We start from the raw sequence: 17940 nt of genomic DNA, 5'->3' as shown, positions 1-17940 counted from the left end.
AATATGTGAACACGGCTTTATTGTCTAAGGTTTACACCTTACACATAGCACACGGCGTACACATATTTTTGAAACTTTGGGAATGTATACACGCCCGGTGGCTAAAAAATAAGTGCATTCCCGTTGCCAGGGAGGTTTTGGGATTATACTAAGCAACTTTTACTATGGGACCAACCCTGAAATCGCGAAAAATAATTTGACTATTTCATACATTTTGGCTGGTCCATTTTCTATGGGAGGGTTAATTTTTTTTTCGCGATTTCGAGGTTGGTCCCATAGTAAAAGTTAAATCCCAAAACCTGCCTGGCAACGGGAATGCACTTATTTTATAACCATCCTGTATATATTTATGCCTTTGACTGTATAACGCGTCTGCGAGACTCTGGGAGGGGTTAAATGCGTGCGTTAATTCGTCGAGTAAGGCGCAAATCCTATTCAGGCGGCATAAGGCATACGGCGTGGCGAAGGCGTAGAACGGAGACGGCACGGACGCGATTTAAAACTTACACAAGAGGCGAGGAGACGGTATCGGTACGGCGCGCCATTATACAGGCTGACTTTGTTGCGATAGATCTGGTTTTGCCTGATGTTCGGTATAGTCAACGTCGAAGTGTTTTAAATAAACCATAGAGTAACTTATACTAGAGCGGTACTGTCATAGTAAATTTTGTAACCCCAGTAAATTCACTGCCATCTGTCGACACACTTTAAAACTAAAAATAAATATTTATAAAAATACGATAAAATGTATTTAAATATGGATAAATGATTTTTTTATTTGCATTAATTATTTTTATATGATTTTGACCCATGTACTTTCACTGGTATGCGTTAAAATTATAAATAACAAACGAAACAGTCAACGCCCTCTATACGAGTGTAGGCCAAAACTAGTGGCGCCATCTGATCGAGAATCAAATTTTCGTGATTTTCGAGGCACGTTTTTTCCTTACACTGTATCCATCTATTACGGAGTTATATCTATCTTTGAATAAACTGACGCAGGTGTGATGAATTTCTCTCTATACATATTTACCCAAACACCCAGAATATCATACATGGCACGGATAACAGAACGGTACTGTAGCCATTCATATCAGGAAGTGAAAAAAAAAATTAAAAAAAAAAATTCGCGATAAAGTCGCGTTTTTAAATGTGATTTAATAAGTAAAAACGAAAATTATTATTAGAAGGGGTATTTTCTTTATAATTGCGTTCGTTTTTTGTAGGTAAGTATATTTTATAGCTTGTGTGTTTTATTTTATTTCTAGGCTTAACTTTACCTAAATGTTGTTAGTGCTTGTTTCCGTTTTTTTTTTTAAACGAAAACCCAGAATAGGCTTTTGTATGAAAATGATTTGAAGCGGCATCATGCCTGCAGGCCGCGGGGTCCCTTAGTTTGACATAATTATTGAAAGTGATAATGTAATGATTGTCATAATTCATTAGTCATAATTCTGAAACCGTCAACCTTTTAGGAGTTTCCTCAGGTTATCCTTTAGATAGGTTAGGTTAGGTTTGTTTTATGGCAATTCTGAAAAGTTACGCGTTTCTGAGAAAAAACAATTATGACTTAACGAAAATGTGGACAAACAATACATTATGATTTAAAACTATATGGGAAACAATAGAGACCCCTGCGCCGCGCCTTCACCATACGCGTTATGTGTACAATTGACACCTAATACTACTAACCCGTGTTAATTCTGTCCCTGATTCGTTAGTCGCTCTCGTCGTCGTCGCTAAAGGTGTACTTGGACTTGGCGGGTGCTCTTGCTCGCACCCCGGCGGGACGGGCGGTCGCGGGGGGCGGGGGGGAGGCGCGGAACTCTTCCGATTCCGACCCGCTGCTGGACTTCCTGGCCTTCTTCTTGGGATTCGGCTTCTTTTTGTCCTGCAATGGTTTGTATATTTAATCATATGGAAGAACGAACACACACATAAATGGGGCATTTCTATGAAAAGGGACCTTATTGTCGATGGCGCTTACGGCACACAGCGTCGCGCGGCATTGTATTTATATCAGAGCATCGTTTATAATGGCGTAAGCGCCATCGACAATAAGGTCCCCTTTTATAGAAAGTACCACAAATAAGTTTTTGGCAAAAAAATCGTTTATACTCGTAGTACAAGCTTTTATCGCCGCTTGTACTTTTCTTTCCTCAGACTAGTACTCATCGAGACAATTCTAAAAACCCCAAACACTATTAGGTTGGGTTGTTTTATCGCAGAGTTCCTATAGCCCCCTCCTGTCTCCGTCGTCGGATCGGCTTCTTCTTCCTCGGTCCCTCATTGCTGAGGATCGCGACCATGTATGCTCCGTCTCCATAGTGTGCGGTCATAAGCCATATGGGTCACGCTCTGCATGTTGCCGCCAATCACCCTCTTCACACCATCAGACCATCTCGTGTGTGCTTTTCCTCGCCCTCGCTTGCCATCCATTTGACCCAAGATAATCTGCCTTTCTAGGTCATGCTTCTTAGACCGCATGATATGTCCAAAAAAGCTGAGTGCGCGTTCTTGACATATTGTAGAGAGCCGTGTGGTGATTTTCAGCTCCTCTAAGATGGACTTATTGGTTCTCATAGCCGTCCAGGGTATGCGTAAGAGTCGGCGTCGGATCGGCTAGATGGTACCATAATATTGCATTGTCCCCCGACATACATATGTATGCAAATTTTCAACTTCATCGGTACCCGGGAAGCGGGTCAAAGTTAACTTGCAAGATTTTACCCGTACAAATATACATTGCAAGTATAATAAAAACTTGTAAATACTGAATAAAGACTGCATCAAAAAGCTACATTGTCTATGAATAAAACGAACTATTACATGTTTTAAGTTAATATTTAGTAAATATTATTTACTATCCCAAGCTTCGAGCAACGCGGGCTCCCCCGGCTTCCTACTACACGTAGGAAGAGACGACATTCGCACTATTTCCCCTCTGCCGAGGTACAAAAGAAACTTATCTAGAAAATCTAGCGCGGGTAATAAAACTAGTTGCGCTAGGCTTTTAAACTAGACCGAGTGCAGTTGTGCGAGTGATCACTGCAGCAGAAAAAATGCCTAGTTGCTCGGTTTTTGTTGTAAAACAAGAATAGAAGTCGAATATATCAAATTTACAAAAAAATGGTGTTACATTTCACGTGTAAGTATTTTTTTTCTACATATTATTTACGTTTGATTACATTTTTCTACTCGTCGAGTATTTTTTTTTTTTTTTTATTATAAACTGATCGGCGATTGGCCCTAGTCACACCTATGGAAAGTGAAGACAGGGCCTAAGATGGAGCTCACCGGTTCAGTAACAGCCTATTCACTCTTGTTTTAAAGAGACCGAGGTCATATTGATCAGGGAATACAGATGGCGGGAGCGCATTCCATTCCTTAGCCGTTCGTACCAAAAAGGAGGAGGCAAAACGTTTCGTCCGAACGAATGGAATGTGGACCACGAACGGGTGCATACGCTCCCCGCGCCTGGATGTCCGATGATGGAAAGGGGAAGGTGGGATCAGGTCGTGCAGTTCCTGTGCGCACTCCCCGAAATGTATCCGCTAGAACACCGATAGGCAAGCGACTCGACGGCGATGCTCAAGGCTCTGTATCCTTGACTTGACCGATGGATCATCGCCAAAGAGTCTATGAGCCCGGCGCTCTACCGAGTCCAGGGCCGCCAGCTGATATTTGGCAGAACCGTCCCATAGGTGGGAGCAGTATTCCATGCACGAGCGTACCTGTGCTTGGTATAGGGCATAGAGTAACTTATACTAGAGCGGTACTGTCATAGTAAATTTTGTAACCCCAGTAAATTCACTGCCATCTGTCGACACACTTTAAAACTAAAAATGAAGATTTATAAAAATACGATAGAATGTATTTAAATATAGATAAATGATTTTTTTTATTTGCATTAATTATTTTTATGATTTTGACCCATGTTCTTTCACTGATATGCGTTAAAATTGTTAAATAACAAACGAAACCGTCAACGCCATCTATACGACTGTAGGCCAAAACTAGTAGCGCCCTCTGAACGAGAATCAAATTTTCTTGATTTTCGAGGCACGTTTTTTCCTTAGACTGTATCCATCTATTACGGAGTTATATCAATCTTTGGTATAGGGAGAGAAGCTGATTCGGCGTGAAATACCGCTTCACCTTAAATAGGACACCAAGTTTTTTGGCAGCAGTTTTAGCCCTAGACTCAATAGTCGACCCGAAGTTTAAGTTTGATTTTAAACTTAAACCGAGAAGCTCTAAAGTGTTGGTCACGGGAAGGGACACATTTCGGAAAGTGGGAGCCAAGGTAAACTGGCTCCGTTTTGCAGTGAAAAGACACGCCTGTGTTTTAGTGGCGTTGAATCCAACCAAGTATAATCTGTGAATTACAACTTCATATGCAACACTACAACCTTACTCTTTTCAACGTTGGATAGTCTATGGCACTTCCGACTCGAGCATAAGAATTTTATCGATACGGTTTACTCAATTATAAAAATTATGAAAATAGAACTTCATACATTTCGATAAAAAAATTCTTGTATAAGGAGACTCGATTTAACCCTTAAATGCATAATGATGTATATATGCATCGTATATTTGATGGTCCGTGGCTCAATATGCAGCTATCCAAAATCACATTTATTACTTTTATACAGCATGACACATCTATTTCAATTTATTAAAAAGTTATACAAAAAATCATGCATTTAAGGGTTAATGCAAATTAGCCTACTTAAACACGCTGTCGCATCTGCTTTGTGATTGGTTGGTATTACGCACCAGAAATTAAAACTTCAAGAATAAATCAAATCCGCAGACGATCTTGCCTCGAAGACATTTTTCTCGGCTTGAATTTATATCTGTTACAATTAAAAATACAATTATAGCCTATATCTCTGTATGTATCATCTCATTGTTCAAAAATCATAACTTATAAAATATGAAACAAGCAACTAGGGTCAACTTGGTGCATACTTTTTATGTTCAAATTTCATGGTTTTCCAACAATATTTTAAGTATTATTTTACCAAAGTTTGTGAAATTTAGCAAAAAGGTAGTTCATATAAAATGTGAATTTGAAGATCGATATCGAAATTAAGTAGTTAAGAGGGATCAAAAGTACTTTTTGGAAGAAGTACTTTCTGGACACTTACGTACATTTTGATGTCAAAAAACCGTCTGCACGAATTGAAATCGAAAGATAATAAAACAAATAGCGGATTTGATAGTTCTAACGTTTTAGAAGCCGTACGGTGATCGCACTTTCCCATTTCTTAACGGAGGGAACTATAAGTACAGTTCACTGGATAAATTAAATGAACTAACCTTTTTACTATCAAATATGCTGTCATCCTCATCACTATCGAGACTGAGCGCCTTCGCGGGCCGCTTCTCAGGCTTCTCAGCCTTCTCCTTCTTCTTCGGCGCGGCTTTCTTCTTCAGGGGTGGAGAGGCGGGTTCTTCATCGCTGGATAAATTGCTAAATCTTACCTTTTTACTATCAAATATGCTGTCATCCTCATCGCTATCGAGGCTAATCGCCTTCGCGGGCCGCTTTTTAGGTTTCTCAGCCTTCTCAGACTTCTCAGCCTTCTCCTTCTTCTTCGGCGCGGCTTTCTTCTTCGGGGGTGGAGAGGCGGGTTCCTCGTCGCTGGATATGGCGACCGGGGAGGGGGACTTGTGGTTCAGGGAGTTTTTGAAGGATTCGTCTTTCTTGGATTCTTCGATGAGAGAGTCGAACAGGCAGTCTGTGGATAAAAGCAAAAGTTTTAACACATTTACTGCCAGCAACGCCAGAAGTACCAACCTTTGGGACGTAAAGAATAGGGATGATGACACATGTTGAATTTTATAACAAAATCCAGTTAAATAGATAGCAAATTTAATAAGCAATTTATCACAATAATGTGGATATTAAAATAATTAATGAAAATAATACAAAAATACAGGACCTGAAAATTTCAAAATTTAAGTTTTTTTTAACTTCCAAAAAGGAAAGTAAGGGTACCATTCGATTTCCTTACATTTTATACAACAAAAAATTGTACACCAACTATATACATAAACGCAATATTTCACCGACAAAAACGCAATTTTCTTGTTTTGTCCATACTTCAAGATGGGCTCTCAGTGACCTTGACGTCACGTTCACTTATCGTTTTCTTAGGTGCATTTCACGAGTGAAGTACGACCGTCAAACTTTGACTGTCATTTTTGACTTTTGTATAGCTTTAATCAATGAGGATATAATAAGATACGGTACTGTCATAGTAAATTTTGTAACCACTGTAAATTCCCTGCCATCTATCGACATACTTTAAAACTAAAAATTAAGATTTATACAAATACGTTAAAATGTATTTAAATATGGATAAATGATTTTTTTATTTGCATTAATTATTTTTATATGATTTTGACCCATGTTCTTTCACTGATATGCGTTAAAACGAAACAGTCAACGCCCTCTATACGAGAGTAGGCCAAAACTAGTGGCGCCATCTGATCGAGAATTAAATTTTCGTGATTTTCGAGGCACGTTTTTTCCTTAGACTGTATCCATCTATAACGGAGTTATATCTATCTTTGATTTAATGCAATGGGTCCCATATAGACATTTGATCCTAAAAACAAACCTGATCGATTGATACCAGCCTATTACGTATTGTGTTAATTTACCTGCGTCCATCTCGACGGGTTTCCTGGCCTTAGTTTTGGCGGTCTTCTTCACGTTGAAGTCGTCGTCGTCGCTGAGCGACAAGGCCCTCGCTGGCGCCTCGGTGTCGGACGCGGCCTTGTTGTCCAGCAACTCGGGCTCCGACTCGGACGATGAGTTTTCAGAGTCCTTGTACTTTTGAACCTGTGGAACAATCATTAATTGTTAATGGCTGCTAGACGACATTGTTATGGGGAGGGCATTAACCTTTTGAACGCCAAGCATTGACGTAACTCGACGTGACACCGCAATGAAGCAAAATAAAACCTTAGAGAACAATAGTGATTACAAAACAGGATATCGATATTTTCACTGATTTCGTTTTTGACATACTTAGATTAGAAGAACCACTACACAGGTGTTTTACAATATAATATTAGATAATTCTGGCTTTTAGCTCTACTAAAAACCTTTAAATAACGTATTTAAATATCAAAATGTACTTGTAACTTCCACTCAAATCTCTCAATAATGCCACATCACTACTTGGTGGTGACGTCAGGCATCGGACGTGAAGTGCCGTCATGGGCGCACGGAACACTGATAAGCGCGCGTTACTCAGAGATGTGCAAACCCGTTGTCGATTATTATTACCTACTAATTAGCAAACTGCAGTATCGTTACAATAAAATAAATGCATAAGGGGTTACATTATCACAAAAGGTCAGTACCGTCTTTCAAACCAAGTTGTTTAAATTAAGCACGAAAACAAGTACCGTAACAGCACAAATAGCAGTTATTTTAGCAAAAACAACTCCTATTACAAAATGTATGGGATTAAGCCATATCTATTATTGATGGCGCTAGCGTGTTTGTCGGAACTGCGCGAAACGATTTCTATTAGGAGATTGTTACTTTCATATAATAATATTATTCCTCCATGACTCGGTCACATCACTAGGCGACGTCAAGTGCCGTTTTTGGCGTAGCTAGCTATGCTATTTACTGGATAAGTCGTATTATAACATAATGTTGTTTTTTTTTTAACTTCTATTCATAGTTGAACTGTAATAAAGTTATACAATAAAGTAGAAGGGCAAAATAAAATAATGCAAATACAAACAAAGAAATATAGTTATTTATTAAAGAGTCTTTGATAAATTAAGTTTGGACGGCAAATGACGTCGGCGGCGTGAGTGGCACAAAATGTCGACGACGTGATTTACCGTCTTTGGCGGTCAAAAGGTTAATACATATGACGGGACAATCTTACACAAATCAACCCACAGCCAGCCTACAAATAAATAAATATTAGGGGACATCTTACACAGATTACTCTATAGCCAAACTAAGCAAAGCTTGTACTATGGGTGCTAGGCGACGATATACATACTTATATAGATAAATACATACTTATATATATAGAAAACACCCATGACTCAGGAACAAATATCTGTGTCCATCACGAAAAAAATACCCTTACCGGGATTCGAACCCAGGACCATCGGCTTCACACAATAGGCCAGACTCGTACAAACCTTGGTGGCAGCTCTGCGCGCGTTGGTCCTCTCCCTCGGGATGACGGGCTCCGCAGATATCTCCGCGTCCGAGCCCGATAACTCCTCACTATCACTGCCGTCGAAGTTCATCTTCTTCTGCAACGGAAATAGAATAACAATTAGGCGGGTTCAGATAGACTCGTGTTTTAAATGCCTCGAGAAGTAGCTCAGTCTGTGTAAGGTCCAAGGCAAATCACAACGCGATTGTAGCTCAAGTTCTACCGGTCATGTGCCCCGTCAGATTTCGCACATAAGGTCAGCTCAGAATAAAAGAGCTTTGGTCCTTCTTGCTCTACCCCGACCTTCTGCAAGTGAAATCGGTATACAAACGGTATAGGTAAATGCGACGAAAGAGCTTGTAGACGGTCTTACCCACATTAATCTTGTTAACTTGTGTTAACTTGCGTTAACAGCGCCATCTATGGGACACCCTCTGTTCTCTATCGAACCCTCGATGGCTTACCTTACGCACCCACCAGGGTACGTAGTTCACGAGAAAACCCATAGGTGGCGCCTTAATCAATAGACATAGGTTTAGGATACTAACAAGATTTATTGTACTCGTCCACTTTACCTATATACGCCATAAGAGACACACGCTGGTTTCCCTCCGACTCCTGAAGATCCCTTCGACCTCCGCCCACGTGCCATTAAATCTTATTCTGTTTCCTGAAGAAAGACCAGGTCAAGAGCATCCTAAACGAGCGAGCGTGTATGAGGAATGTTATGAAAGTGAAGGAAGCGAAAGAGGTATGTCAGGATCGTAGCAAGTGGAAATCCGTGGTCTCCGCCGTCCCCTTCGAGAAATAGGCGTGATTATATGTATGTATCAATTCAGAATAGAGAAAATGAATGGCTATGGGACACATGAAGTGTCAATAAAATAGCGTATTGAAGACAAGTCGAGAATCTTACCTTGGGGCTCGCCTTTTTCTCCTTCTTGAAGTTGAGCTTGCTCTGCTTGAGGCCGTTCTTCTCCGGCTTCTCCGACTTCTCAGGCTTCTCCGCCTTCTCCTTCTTCACTCTGGATTTGGGCTTCTTCTCGCCGCTCGACGGGCTGATGCCGGCCGGGTCGTCCTGTTAATATCCATTAGTAATTACATTATCATCATATACTTACCAACGTCTTAATGCTGTTTTCAACAATTCGAGTTAGGTATTTGAGTTTTCCATGTTATAAATTGTATTAATGTTAAATTTAGTTTAAATTGTATTAATGTTACTTTCTGAGCCACTGTGTGGAAACTGTGTGGCTTGTGAATGTGTTATCTGATTTACTATGTTTTGTTTTTGCCTGTGTTGTTGTTGCCCTTCCCCAAAGGTTTAAATAAATTAATAAATAATCAAGTCATTATGTGCTCTGTGCATGACTGGCGCCGCGCTGACGAGTATGGGACACAGTTGTTAAATAGTATCAAAGATAGATATAACTCCGTAATAGATGGATACAGTCTAAGGAAAAAACGTGCCTCGAAAATCACGAAAATTTGATTCTCGATCAGATGGCGCCACTAGTTTTGGCCTACACTCGTATAGAGGGCGTTGACTGTTTCGTTTGTTATTTATAATTTTAACGCATACCAGTGAAAGAACATGGGTCAAAATCATATAAAAATAATTAATGCAAACAAAAAAATCATTTAACCATATTTAAATATATTTTATCGTATTTTTATAAATATTTATTTTTAGTTTTAAAGTGTGTCGACAGATGGCAGTGAATTTACTGGGGTTACAAAATTTACTATGACAGTACCGCTCTAGTATAAGTTACTCTATGATAGTATGAAGATGTCGTTCGATGAAAATACACATTTTTCCCTCGCTGCGTGTTGTCGTCGCTTCCGTTTCCTCCACCACATATCGCATAGCCAATAAGATGCATTCCATTCTAGAATGGATGCGCCATAAAATACCGCTATAAATATGGAATTCGATGGGATAATAGGGCCTGCTTATAGAAAATATTTGCGAGTCAAAACGATTTCTGGAAACTAATTGACAAATACCGCGTCCGAGTTTTCGCGTAATAAATCTGGCTATGTTGTTTTAGCTTAAGCCGGCTAAAAGGAGAAAGCTCGCGATGCTTTGGACTCCAAAGCAGCTCATAATTTTAAAACTAACACGGGACTTAATCGAAAGAAAGAAAGAAGAAAGAAAGAAAAGACATGTATTGTAAAGACCTTCCACAAACAGCGCCACTTCAGTTACAAAAAAGAACTTACTCACTAAACACTTAAAGCTAGGTACAATGGTAGTTATAGAAAAAGGAGTAAGGTAAGGGTTAATGAATAACAACAAATTTTGTCGCCGCTATAGTGGCTACAAAAGGACGCCACTCAGCATATGCTCCGGTATAAATAAATACCACAGCGCTGGTTTTCTGTGGCACCCCGGGCCGGAGGGTAGCTTAGAACTATTTGGGACAAATATAAAAATACAAATAATATAATCGCGTACAAACTTACGTTTATTTATGGCCTGGCTTGGCGTGTTAGTTTAAATCAGTATATTCCAAAGCAGCTGTTGAGGAAGTAACCAGACACTGCTACAGATAATGATAAAAGTGCAGATTGAGTCTCGAGCGGCGTCCGTATTGAATAATTGCTAATGCGGATGGCCACAGTCCTTGCCGCTCAAACTTCTTGGATGCTGGACGCCATGCTGGTCGCTTCGCTGGACGCTCGCCAGAGACCCTACACTGAGATAACTCACCGGGTCGTATTCCTTCTTGATCTCCTTCCTGGTCTTGGCCTTCTCGGCGGCCTGTATGCGCTTGATGAGGTCCTCGGAGATCTTCGGCTCCACGCGACGCCCGTGCGTTGACGGAGCGATGTCCAACATGGATTTGCGGCTCTTGTTCTTGTTTGCCTGAATACAGATTTACATTAAATGGGTCAAAAGACTCTTAAATAAATAATAAATAAATAAATAAATTTTATAGGACATTCTTACACAGATTGACCAAGTCCCACGGTAAGCCCAAGGAGGCTTGTGTTATGGGTACTCAGACAACGATATATATAATATATAATTACTTAAATACATAGAAAACACCCATGACTCAGGAACAAATATCTGTGCTCATCACACAAAATAAATGCCCTTACCGGGATTCGAACCCAGGACCATCGGCTTCACAGGCAGGGTCACTACCCACTAGGCCAGACCGGTCGTCTTTCTTGTTTTTATCCCCAAAAAATGTAACAGTGAAGCTTTTTGTATGAAATAAAATTATTTTTTAATTTTTCTCATGTTAATTATAATCTACAGCTAGAAAGACATGCAATAGCACACAACTTTATTTATTTATTCGATAAAATGTTTTTATTATGTTCAGTATGTGTGTCTTTTATCTGACCACTCGGTCAGAAACAAGACAACGAAAAGAATTTTGACCCAAATACTTGATCAAATTAAACGAGTCGATTACTGCTAAATACAACACATTTGCAGCAGCAAAGTAAAATAATAATTAGGTTAAATAAGTTGTATAAAAATTCAAGATTAAAAGTTTTTTCTGAAGTTTTAACTTTTCTTAATATGATTTTACTGAGAACAGCATCGGAGTTCCACTACCAATTAATTGATAAAAAACATCATAATCATACAACACAAAGAATACGACGGTCAAAACTACAGTTATAGATAATTTAAGCAATAAAAAAGTAAATGATATCTTAATATTTTCGCATACCTTCATTCTATCCATCTAGGGTGCGTAATAGGACAAAGAAAAACATATTATTTACAAACCCTAAAACAGTAAGCGATGCATTTTTCAACATGAGGAATGCGTCCAGGTTTTCTACATTGATGACATTTGTGATGTTTTCAACTAAAAGGTACCACATTTTCGGTTGTTGATAAGGTTGATTTCAAATTGAAATAGCGCCTTATTGACAACCGACAATAAGTGACCTTTTGGTTGCAAACGGCCCATTTGATTCTGTTTTTCGTCCAGATTTTCTACAATGATAACATTAGTTGTACAGGATATTTACCAGTGCCTTGGCGGTCTTCTTGTTGGTGGTAATCTCCTCTTGCCTCTCCTTCTCCTCCACATCTTCAAGCTTGATGAGGAACGCGTCCAAGTCCTCGCGCCAGAGCATCGCTGGAGTTTTCTTCCTGTTAAAAGCAAAATATGATTTTCATCACATTGGTTCATAAAAACACTACTTTGCCTTTGTATAAATTTTTAGGGTTCCGTACCCTATTACTAAGACTCCGCTGTCTGTCTGTCTGTCCGTCTGTCACCAGGCTGTATCTCATGAACCGTGATAGCTGGACAAGCATACAAGCATTTTCAGTACAAAAATGCTTCTGCCTAGGGTTGCCATCCGTCTGGGTTTCCCCGGATTTGTCCTAGTTTAGAGGGCAAACGGGGAGCGTCCGCGCCGGGCTTCATTTGTAGTCCGGGTTTGAAAGTTTAAAGTCTTTGGCCGCCCGCGACACGACAAACCTGTTGACATGTCCGGGTTCTGAGCTCTAAAATCCGGGGTTTTCACGCGTCTTGTCCTGGTTACCAAATTTTAGAGATGGTAACCCTACTTGTGCCGCACACTGGTGGAATGGAATCCCGCCTTCAGAGAGAACATTTGGTAAGCAATAGGTCAAGTGTACTTACTTAAGAGCTTCAAGTTCGGTGAGTTTCTGGTCTCTCTGCTTGAGCAGTTCATCTTTCTTCTCCTTGGTGAGCATCCACATGGACATGCCCAGCAGGTAGTTGAACTTCTTCACGTCTTTCAGCGCTTGGAATGCTTTCTCTGAAACATCCGGACACGTGAGTAACAAGTGGCTTTTAAGTTATACTACTCGAATCATACTTGATATCAACTTGGCAAAAATCAGAATAGAATAGTAATTCCTTCTAAATTAAAAAAAATTAGTCGACTGCGATTTAACCAGAAAGTAGGGAAATGGGTTTCAGTACTGATGATTCTCTATAACCTGAAGCCCAGGATACTGGACGGATTTCTTCGTATCGATAGATTCCTCTTGACATTCACAACCTACAGTTAAATGTACCTTAGAAATAAGTAATTACCTGGATCCACCGGCTTGCCCTTCTCCGGCTCAGGCTCGGGCTCCTCCTCGGACTCGGGCTCCTCGTCGACGGCCTCCAGCCCCTGCATCTTGGAGGCGCGCTTCTTCCAGTCGGCGATCGGGTCCGGCGCGTAACCTGGAAAATATTACGACTTTAAAAAAAAACCGGACAAGTGCGAGTCGAATTCGCCCACCGACGGTTCCGTACTTTTTTAGTATTTGTTGATGAGCTCCTCGACCATGGCCTTCCTCTTCTTGTTCTCGACCACCAGCCCCTTGTCGCACTTCTCCAGGATGAAGCGGGCCTGGTTGGAGAGCTTGTCGGCCTCGGCCTGCAGCTGTCCCTCGAGCCAGTCCCCCCAGACTGTTGTTTATCCTACCTCGCTTGATGAGCTCCTCGACCATGGCCTTCCTCTTCTTGTTCTCGACCACCAGCCCCTTGTCGCACTTCTCCAGGATAAAGCGGGCCTGGTTGGAGAGCTTGTCGGCCTCGGCCTGCAGCTGTCCCTCGAGCCAGTCCCCCCAGACTGTTGTTTATCCTACCTCGCTTGATGAGCTCCTCGACCATGGCCTTCCTCTTCTTGTTCTCGACCACCAGCCCCTTGTCGCACTTCTCCAGGATAAAGCGGGCCTGGTTGGAGAGCTTGTCGGCCTCGGCCTGCAGCTGTCCCTCGAGCCAGTCCCCCCAGACTGTTGTTTATCCTACCTCGCTTGATGAGCTCCTCGACCATGGCCTTCCTCTTCTTGTTCTCGACCACCAGCCCCTTGTCGCACTTCTCCAGGATAAAGCGGGCCTGGTTGGAGAGCTTGTCGGCCTCGGCCTGCAGCTGTCCCTCGAGCCAGTCCCCCAGACTGTTGTTTATCCTACCTCGCTTGATGAGCTCCTCGACCATGGCCTTCCTCTTCTTGTTCTCGACCACCAGCCCCTTGTCGCACTTCTCCAGGATAAAGCGGGCCTGGTTGGAGAGCTTGTCGGCCTCGGCCTGCAGCTGTCCCTCGAGCCAGTCCCCCCAGACTGTTGTTTATCCTACCTCGCTTGATGAGCTCCTCGACCATGGCCTTCCTCTTCTTGTTCTCGACCACCAGCCCCTTGTCGCACTTCTCCAGGATAAAGCGGGCCTGGTTGGAGAGCTTGTCGGCCTCGGCCTGCAGCTGTCCCTCGAGCCAGTCCCCCCAGACTGTTGTTTATCCTACCTCGCTTGATGAGCTCCTCGACCATGGCCTTCCTCTTCTTGTTCTCGACCACCAGCCCCTTGTCGCACTTCTCCAGGATAAAGCGGGCCTGGTTGGAGAGCTTGTCGGCCTCGGCCTGCAGCTGTCCCTCGAGCCAGTCCCCCCAGACTTTTGTTTATCCTACCTCGCTTGATGAGCTCCTCGACCATGGCCTTCCTCTTCTTGTTCTCGACCACCAGCCCCTTGTCGCACTTCTCCAGGATAAAGCGGGCCTGGTTGGAGAGCTTGTCGGCCTCGGCCTGCAGCTGTCCCTCGAGCCAGTCCCCCAGACTGTTGTTTATCCTACCTCGCTTGATGAGCTCCTCGACCATGGCCTTCCTCTTCTTGTTCTCGACCACCAGCCCCTTGTCGCACTTCTCCAGGATAAAGCGGGCCTGGTTGGAGAGCTTGTCGGCCTCGGCCTGCAGCTGTCCCTCGAGCCAGTCCCCCCAGACTGTTGTTTATCCTACCTCGCTTGATGAGCTCCTCGACCATGGCCTTCCTCTTCTTGTTCTCGACCACCAGCCCCTTGTCGCACTTCTCCAGGATAAAGCGGGCCTGGTTGGAGAGCTTGTCGGCCTCGGCCTGCAGCTGTCCCTCGAGCCAGTCCCCCCAGACTGTTGTTTATCCTACCTCGCTTGATGAGCTCCTCGACCATGGCCTTCCTCTTCTTGTTCTCGACCACCAGCCCCTTGTCGCACTTCTCCAGGATAAAGCGGGCCTGGTTGGAGAGCTTGTCGGCCTCGGCCTGCAGCTGTCCCTCGAGCCAGTCCCCCCAGACTTTTGTTTATCCTACCTCGCTTGATGAGCTCCTCGACCATGGCCTTCCTCTTCTTGTTCTCGACCACCAGCCCCTTGTCGCACTTCTCCAGGATAAAGCGGGCCTGGTTGGAGAGCTTGTCGGCCTCGGCCTGCAGCTGTCCCTCGAGCCATTCCCCTCAGACTGTTGTTTATCCTACCTCGCTTGATGAGCTCCTCGACCATGGCCTTCCTCTTCTTGTTCTCGACCACCAGCCCCTTGTCGCACTTCTCCAGGATAAAGCGGGCCTGGTTGGAGAGCTTGTCGGCCTCGGCCTGCAGCTGTCCCTCGAGCCAGTCCCCCCAGACTGTTGTTTATCCTACCTCGCTTGATGAGCTCCTCGACCATGGCCTTCCTCTTCTTGTTCTCGACCACCAGCCCCTTGTCGCACTTCTCCAGGATAAAGCGGGCCTGGTTGGAGAGCTTGTCGGCCTCGGCCTGCAGCTGTCCCTCGAGCCAGTCCCCGTTGTTTATCCTACCTCGCTTGATGAGCTCCTCGACCATGGCCTTCCTCTTCTTGTTCTCGACCACCAGCCCCTTGTCGCACTTCTCCAGGATAAAGCGGGCCTGGTTGGAGAGCTTGTCGGCCTCGGCCTGCAGCTGTTCCTCGAGCCAGTCCCCCCAGACTTTTGTTTATCCTACCTCGCTTGATGAGCTCCTCGACCATGGCCTTCCTCTTCTTGTTCTCGACCACCAGCCCCTTGTCGCACTTCTCCAGGATAAAGCGGGCCTGGTTGGAGAGCTTGTCGGCCTCGGCCTGCAGCTGTCCCTCGAGCCAGTCCCCCCAGACTGTTGTTTATCCTACCTCGCTTGATGAGCTCCTCGACCATGGCCTTCCTCTTCTTGTTCTCGACCACCAGCCCCTTGTCGCACTTCTCCAGGATAAAGCGGGCCTGGTTGGAGAGCTTGTCGGCCTCGGCCTGCAGCTGTCCCTCGAGCCAGTCCCCCCAGACTGTTGTTTATCCTACCTCGCTTGATGAGCTCCTCGACCATGGCCTTCCTCTTCTTGTTCTCGACCACCAGCCCCTTGTCGCACTTCTCCAGGATAAAGCGGGCCTGGTTGGAGAGCTTGTCGGCCTCGGCCTGCAGCTGTCCCTCGAGCCAGTCCCCCCAGACTGTTGTTTATCCTACCTCGCTTGATGAGCTCCTCGACCATGGCCTTCCTCTTCTTGTTCTCGACCACCAGCCCCTTGTCGCACTTCTCCAGGATAAAGCGGGCCTGGTTGGAGAGCTTGTCGGCCTCGGCCTGCAGCTGTCCCTCGAGCCAGTCCCCCCAGACTGTTGTTTATCCTACCTCGCTTGATGAGCTCCTCGACCATGGCCTTCCTCTTCTTGTTCTCGACCACCAGCCCCTTGTCGCACTTCTCCAGGATAAAGCGGGCCTGGTTGGAGAGCTTGTCGGCCTCGGCCTGCAGCTGTCCCTCGAGCCAGTCCCCCCAGACTGTTGTTTATCCTACCTCGCTTGATGAGCTCCTCGACCATGGCCTTCCTCTTCTTGTTCTCGACCACCAGCCCCTTGTCGCACTTCTCCAGGATAAAGCGGGCCTGGTTGGAGAGCTTGTCGGCCTCGGCCTGCAGCTGTCCCTCGAGCCAGTCCCCCCAGACTTTTGTTTATCCTACCTCGCTTGATGAGCTCCTCGACCATGGCCTTCCTCTTCTTGTTCTCGACCACCAGCCCCTTGTCGCACTTCTCCAGGATAAAGCGGGCCTGGTTGGAGAGCTTGTCGGCCTCGGCCTGCAGCTGTCCCTCGAGCCAGTCCCCCCAGACTGTTGTTTATCCTACCTCGCTTGATGAGCTCCTCGACCATGGCCTTCCTCTTCTTGTTCTCGACCACCAGCCCCTTGTCGCACTTCTCCAGGATAAAGCGGGCCTGGTTGGAGAGCTTGTCGGCCTCGGCCTGCAGCTGTCCCTCGAGCCAGTCCCCCCAGACTGTTGTTTATCCTACCTCGCTTGATGAGCTCCTCGACCATGGCCTTCCTCTTCTTGTTCTCGACCACCAGCCCCTTGTCGCACTTCTCCAGGATAAAGCGGGCCTGGTTGGAGAGCTTGTCGGCCTCGGCCTGCAGCTGTCCCTCGAGCCAGTCCCCCCAGACTGTTGTTTATCCTACCTCGCTTGATGAGCTCCTCGACCATGGCCTTCCTCTTCTTGTTCTCGACCACCAGCCCCTTGTCGCACTTCTCCAGGATAAAGCGGGCCTGGTTGGAGAGCTTGTCGGCCTCGGCCTGCAGCTGTCCCTCGAGCCAGTCCCCCCAGACTGTTGTTTATCCTACCTCGCTTGATGAGCTCCTCGACCATGGCCTTCCTCTTCTTGTTCTCGACCACCAGCCCCTTGTCGCACTTCTCCAGGATAAAGCGGGCCTGGTTGGAGAGCTTGTCGGCCTCGGCCTGCAGCTGTCCCTCGAGCCAGTCCTTGCGGCGCGCGTAGTACTTCATGCGGAGCGAATAGAAGTCGCGGAGAACTTCTTCCACTTTGTCGTACCTGGAAAAAAGGGACGTATGTAGTATCGCATTGATATAAAAAAAGGCTTTTATTTCTGGGTCTCTCTCTCTCTCTCTTTCTCTCTTTAGCCTTTTTCTACCCTTTGGGTGTAGGCCTCCTTCATTTTGCGCCATTCGTCGCGGTTCTGTGCGACTTGGAGCCACTGTTTCCCCCCAGTGCATCTG

At 44.7% G+C, this 17940-nt stretch overlaps 1 protein-coding gene across 1 annotated transcript in view; it reads right to left on the bottom strand.

The window, feature by feature from the left end:
* Positions 1-17940, bottom strand: part of LOC134745653 (DNA topoisomerase 2) — a 29206-nt gene that overhangs the window by 1962 nt on the left and 9304 nt on the right. The window contains exons 9-19 of the mRNA XM_063679775.1: positions 17547-17755; positions 13265-13399; positions 12845-12983; positions 12222-12345; positions 11915-11929; positions 10933-11088; positions 9133-9294; positions 8197-8313; positions 6682-6862; positions 5497-5753; positions 1696-1894 (exon numbers count right to left, since the gene is read on the bottom strand). Coding sequence (XP_063535845.1) covers positions 1721-1894; positions 5497-5753; positions 6682-6862; positions 8197-8313; positions 9133-9294; positions 10933-11088; positions 11915-11929; positions 12222-12345; positions 12845-12983; positions 13265-13399; positions 17547-17755 — 1669 coding nt within the window. The 3' untranslated portion in view covers positions 1696-1720. The remainder of the gene's footprint in view (positions 1-1695; positions 1895-5496; positions 5754-6681; positions 6863-8196; positions 8314-9132; positions 9295-10932; positions 11089-11914; positions 11930-12221; positions 12346-12844; positions 12984-13264; positions 13400-17546; positions 17756-17940) is intronic.

Source organism: Cydia strobilella, chromosome 11, assembly GCF_947568885.1.
Source record: "Cydia strobilella chromosome 11, ilCydStro3.1, whole genome shotgun sequence".
In the NCBI taxonomy this organism is placed as follows: domain Eukaryota; kingdom Metazoa; phylum Arthropoda; class Insecta; order Lepidoptera; family Tortricidae; genus Cydia; species Cydia strobilella.
Note: the sequence above shows the minus strand (reverse complement) of the source record. Positions and strands in the feature narration are given on the sequence as shown.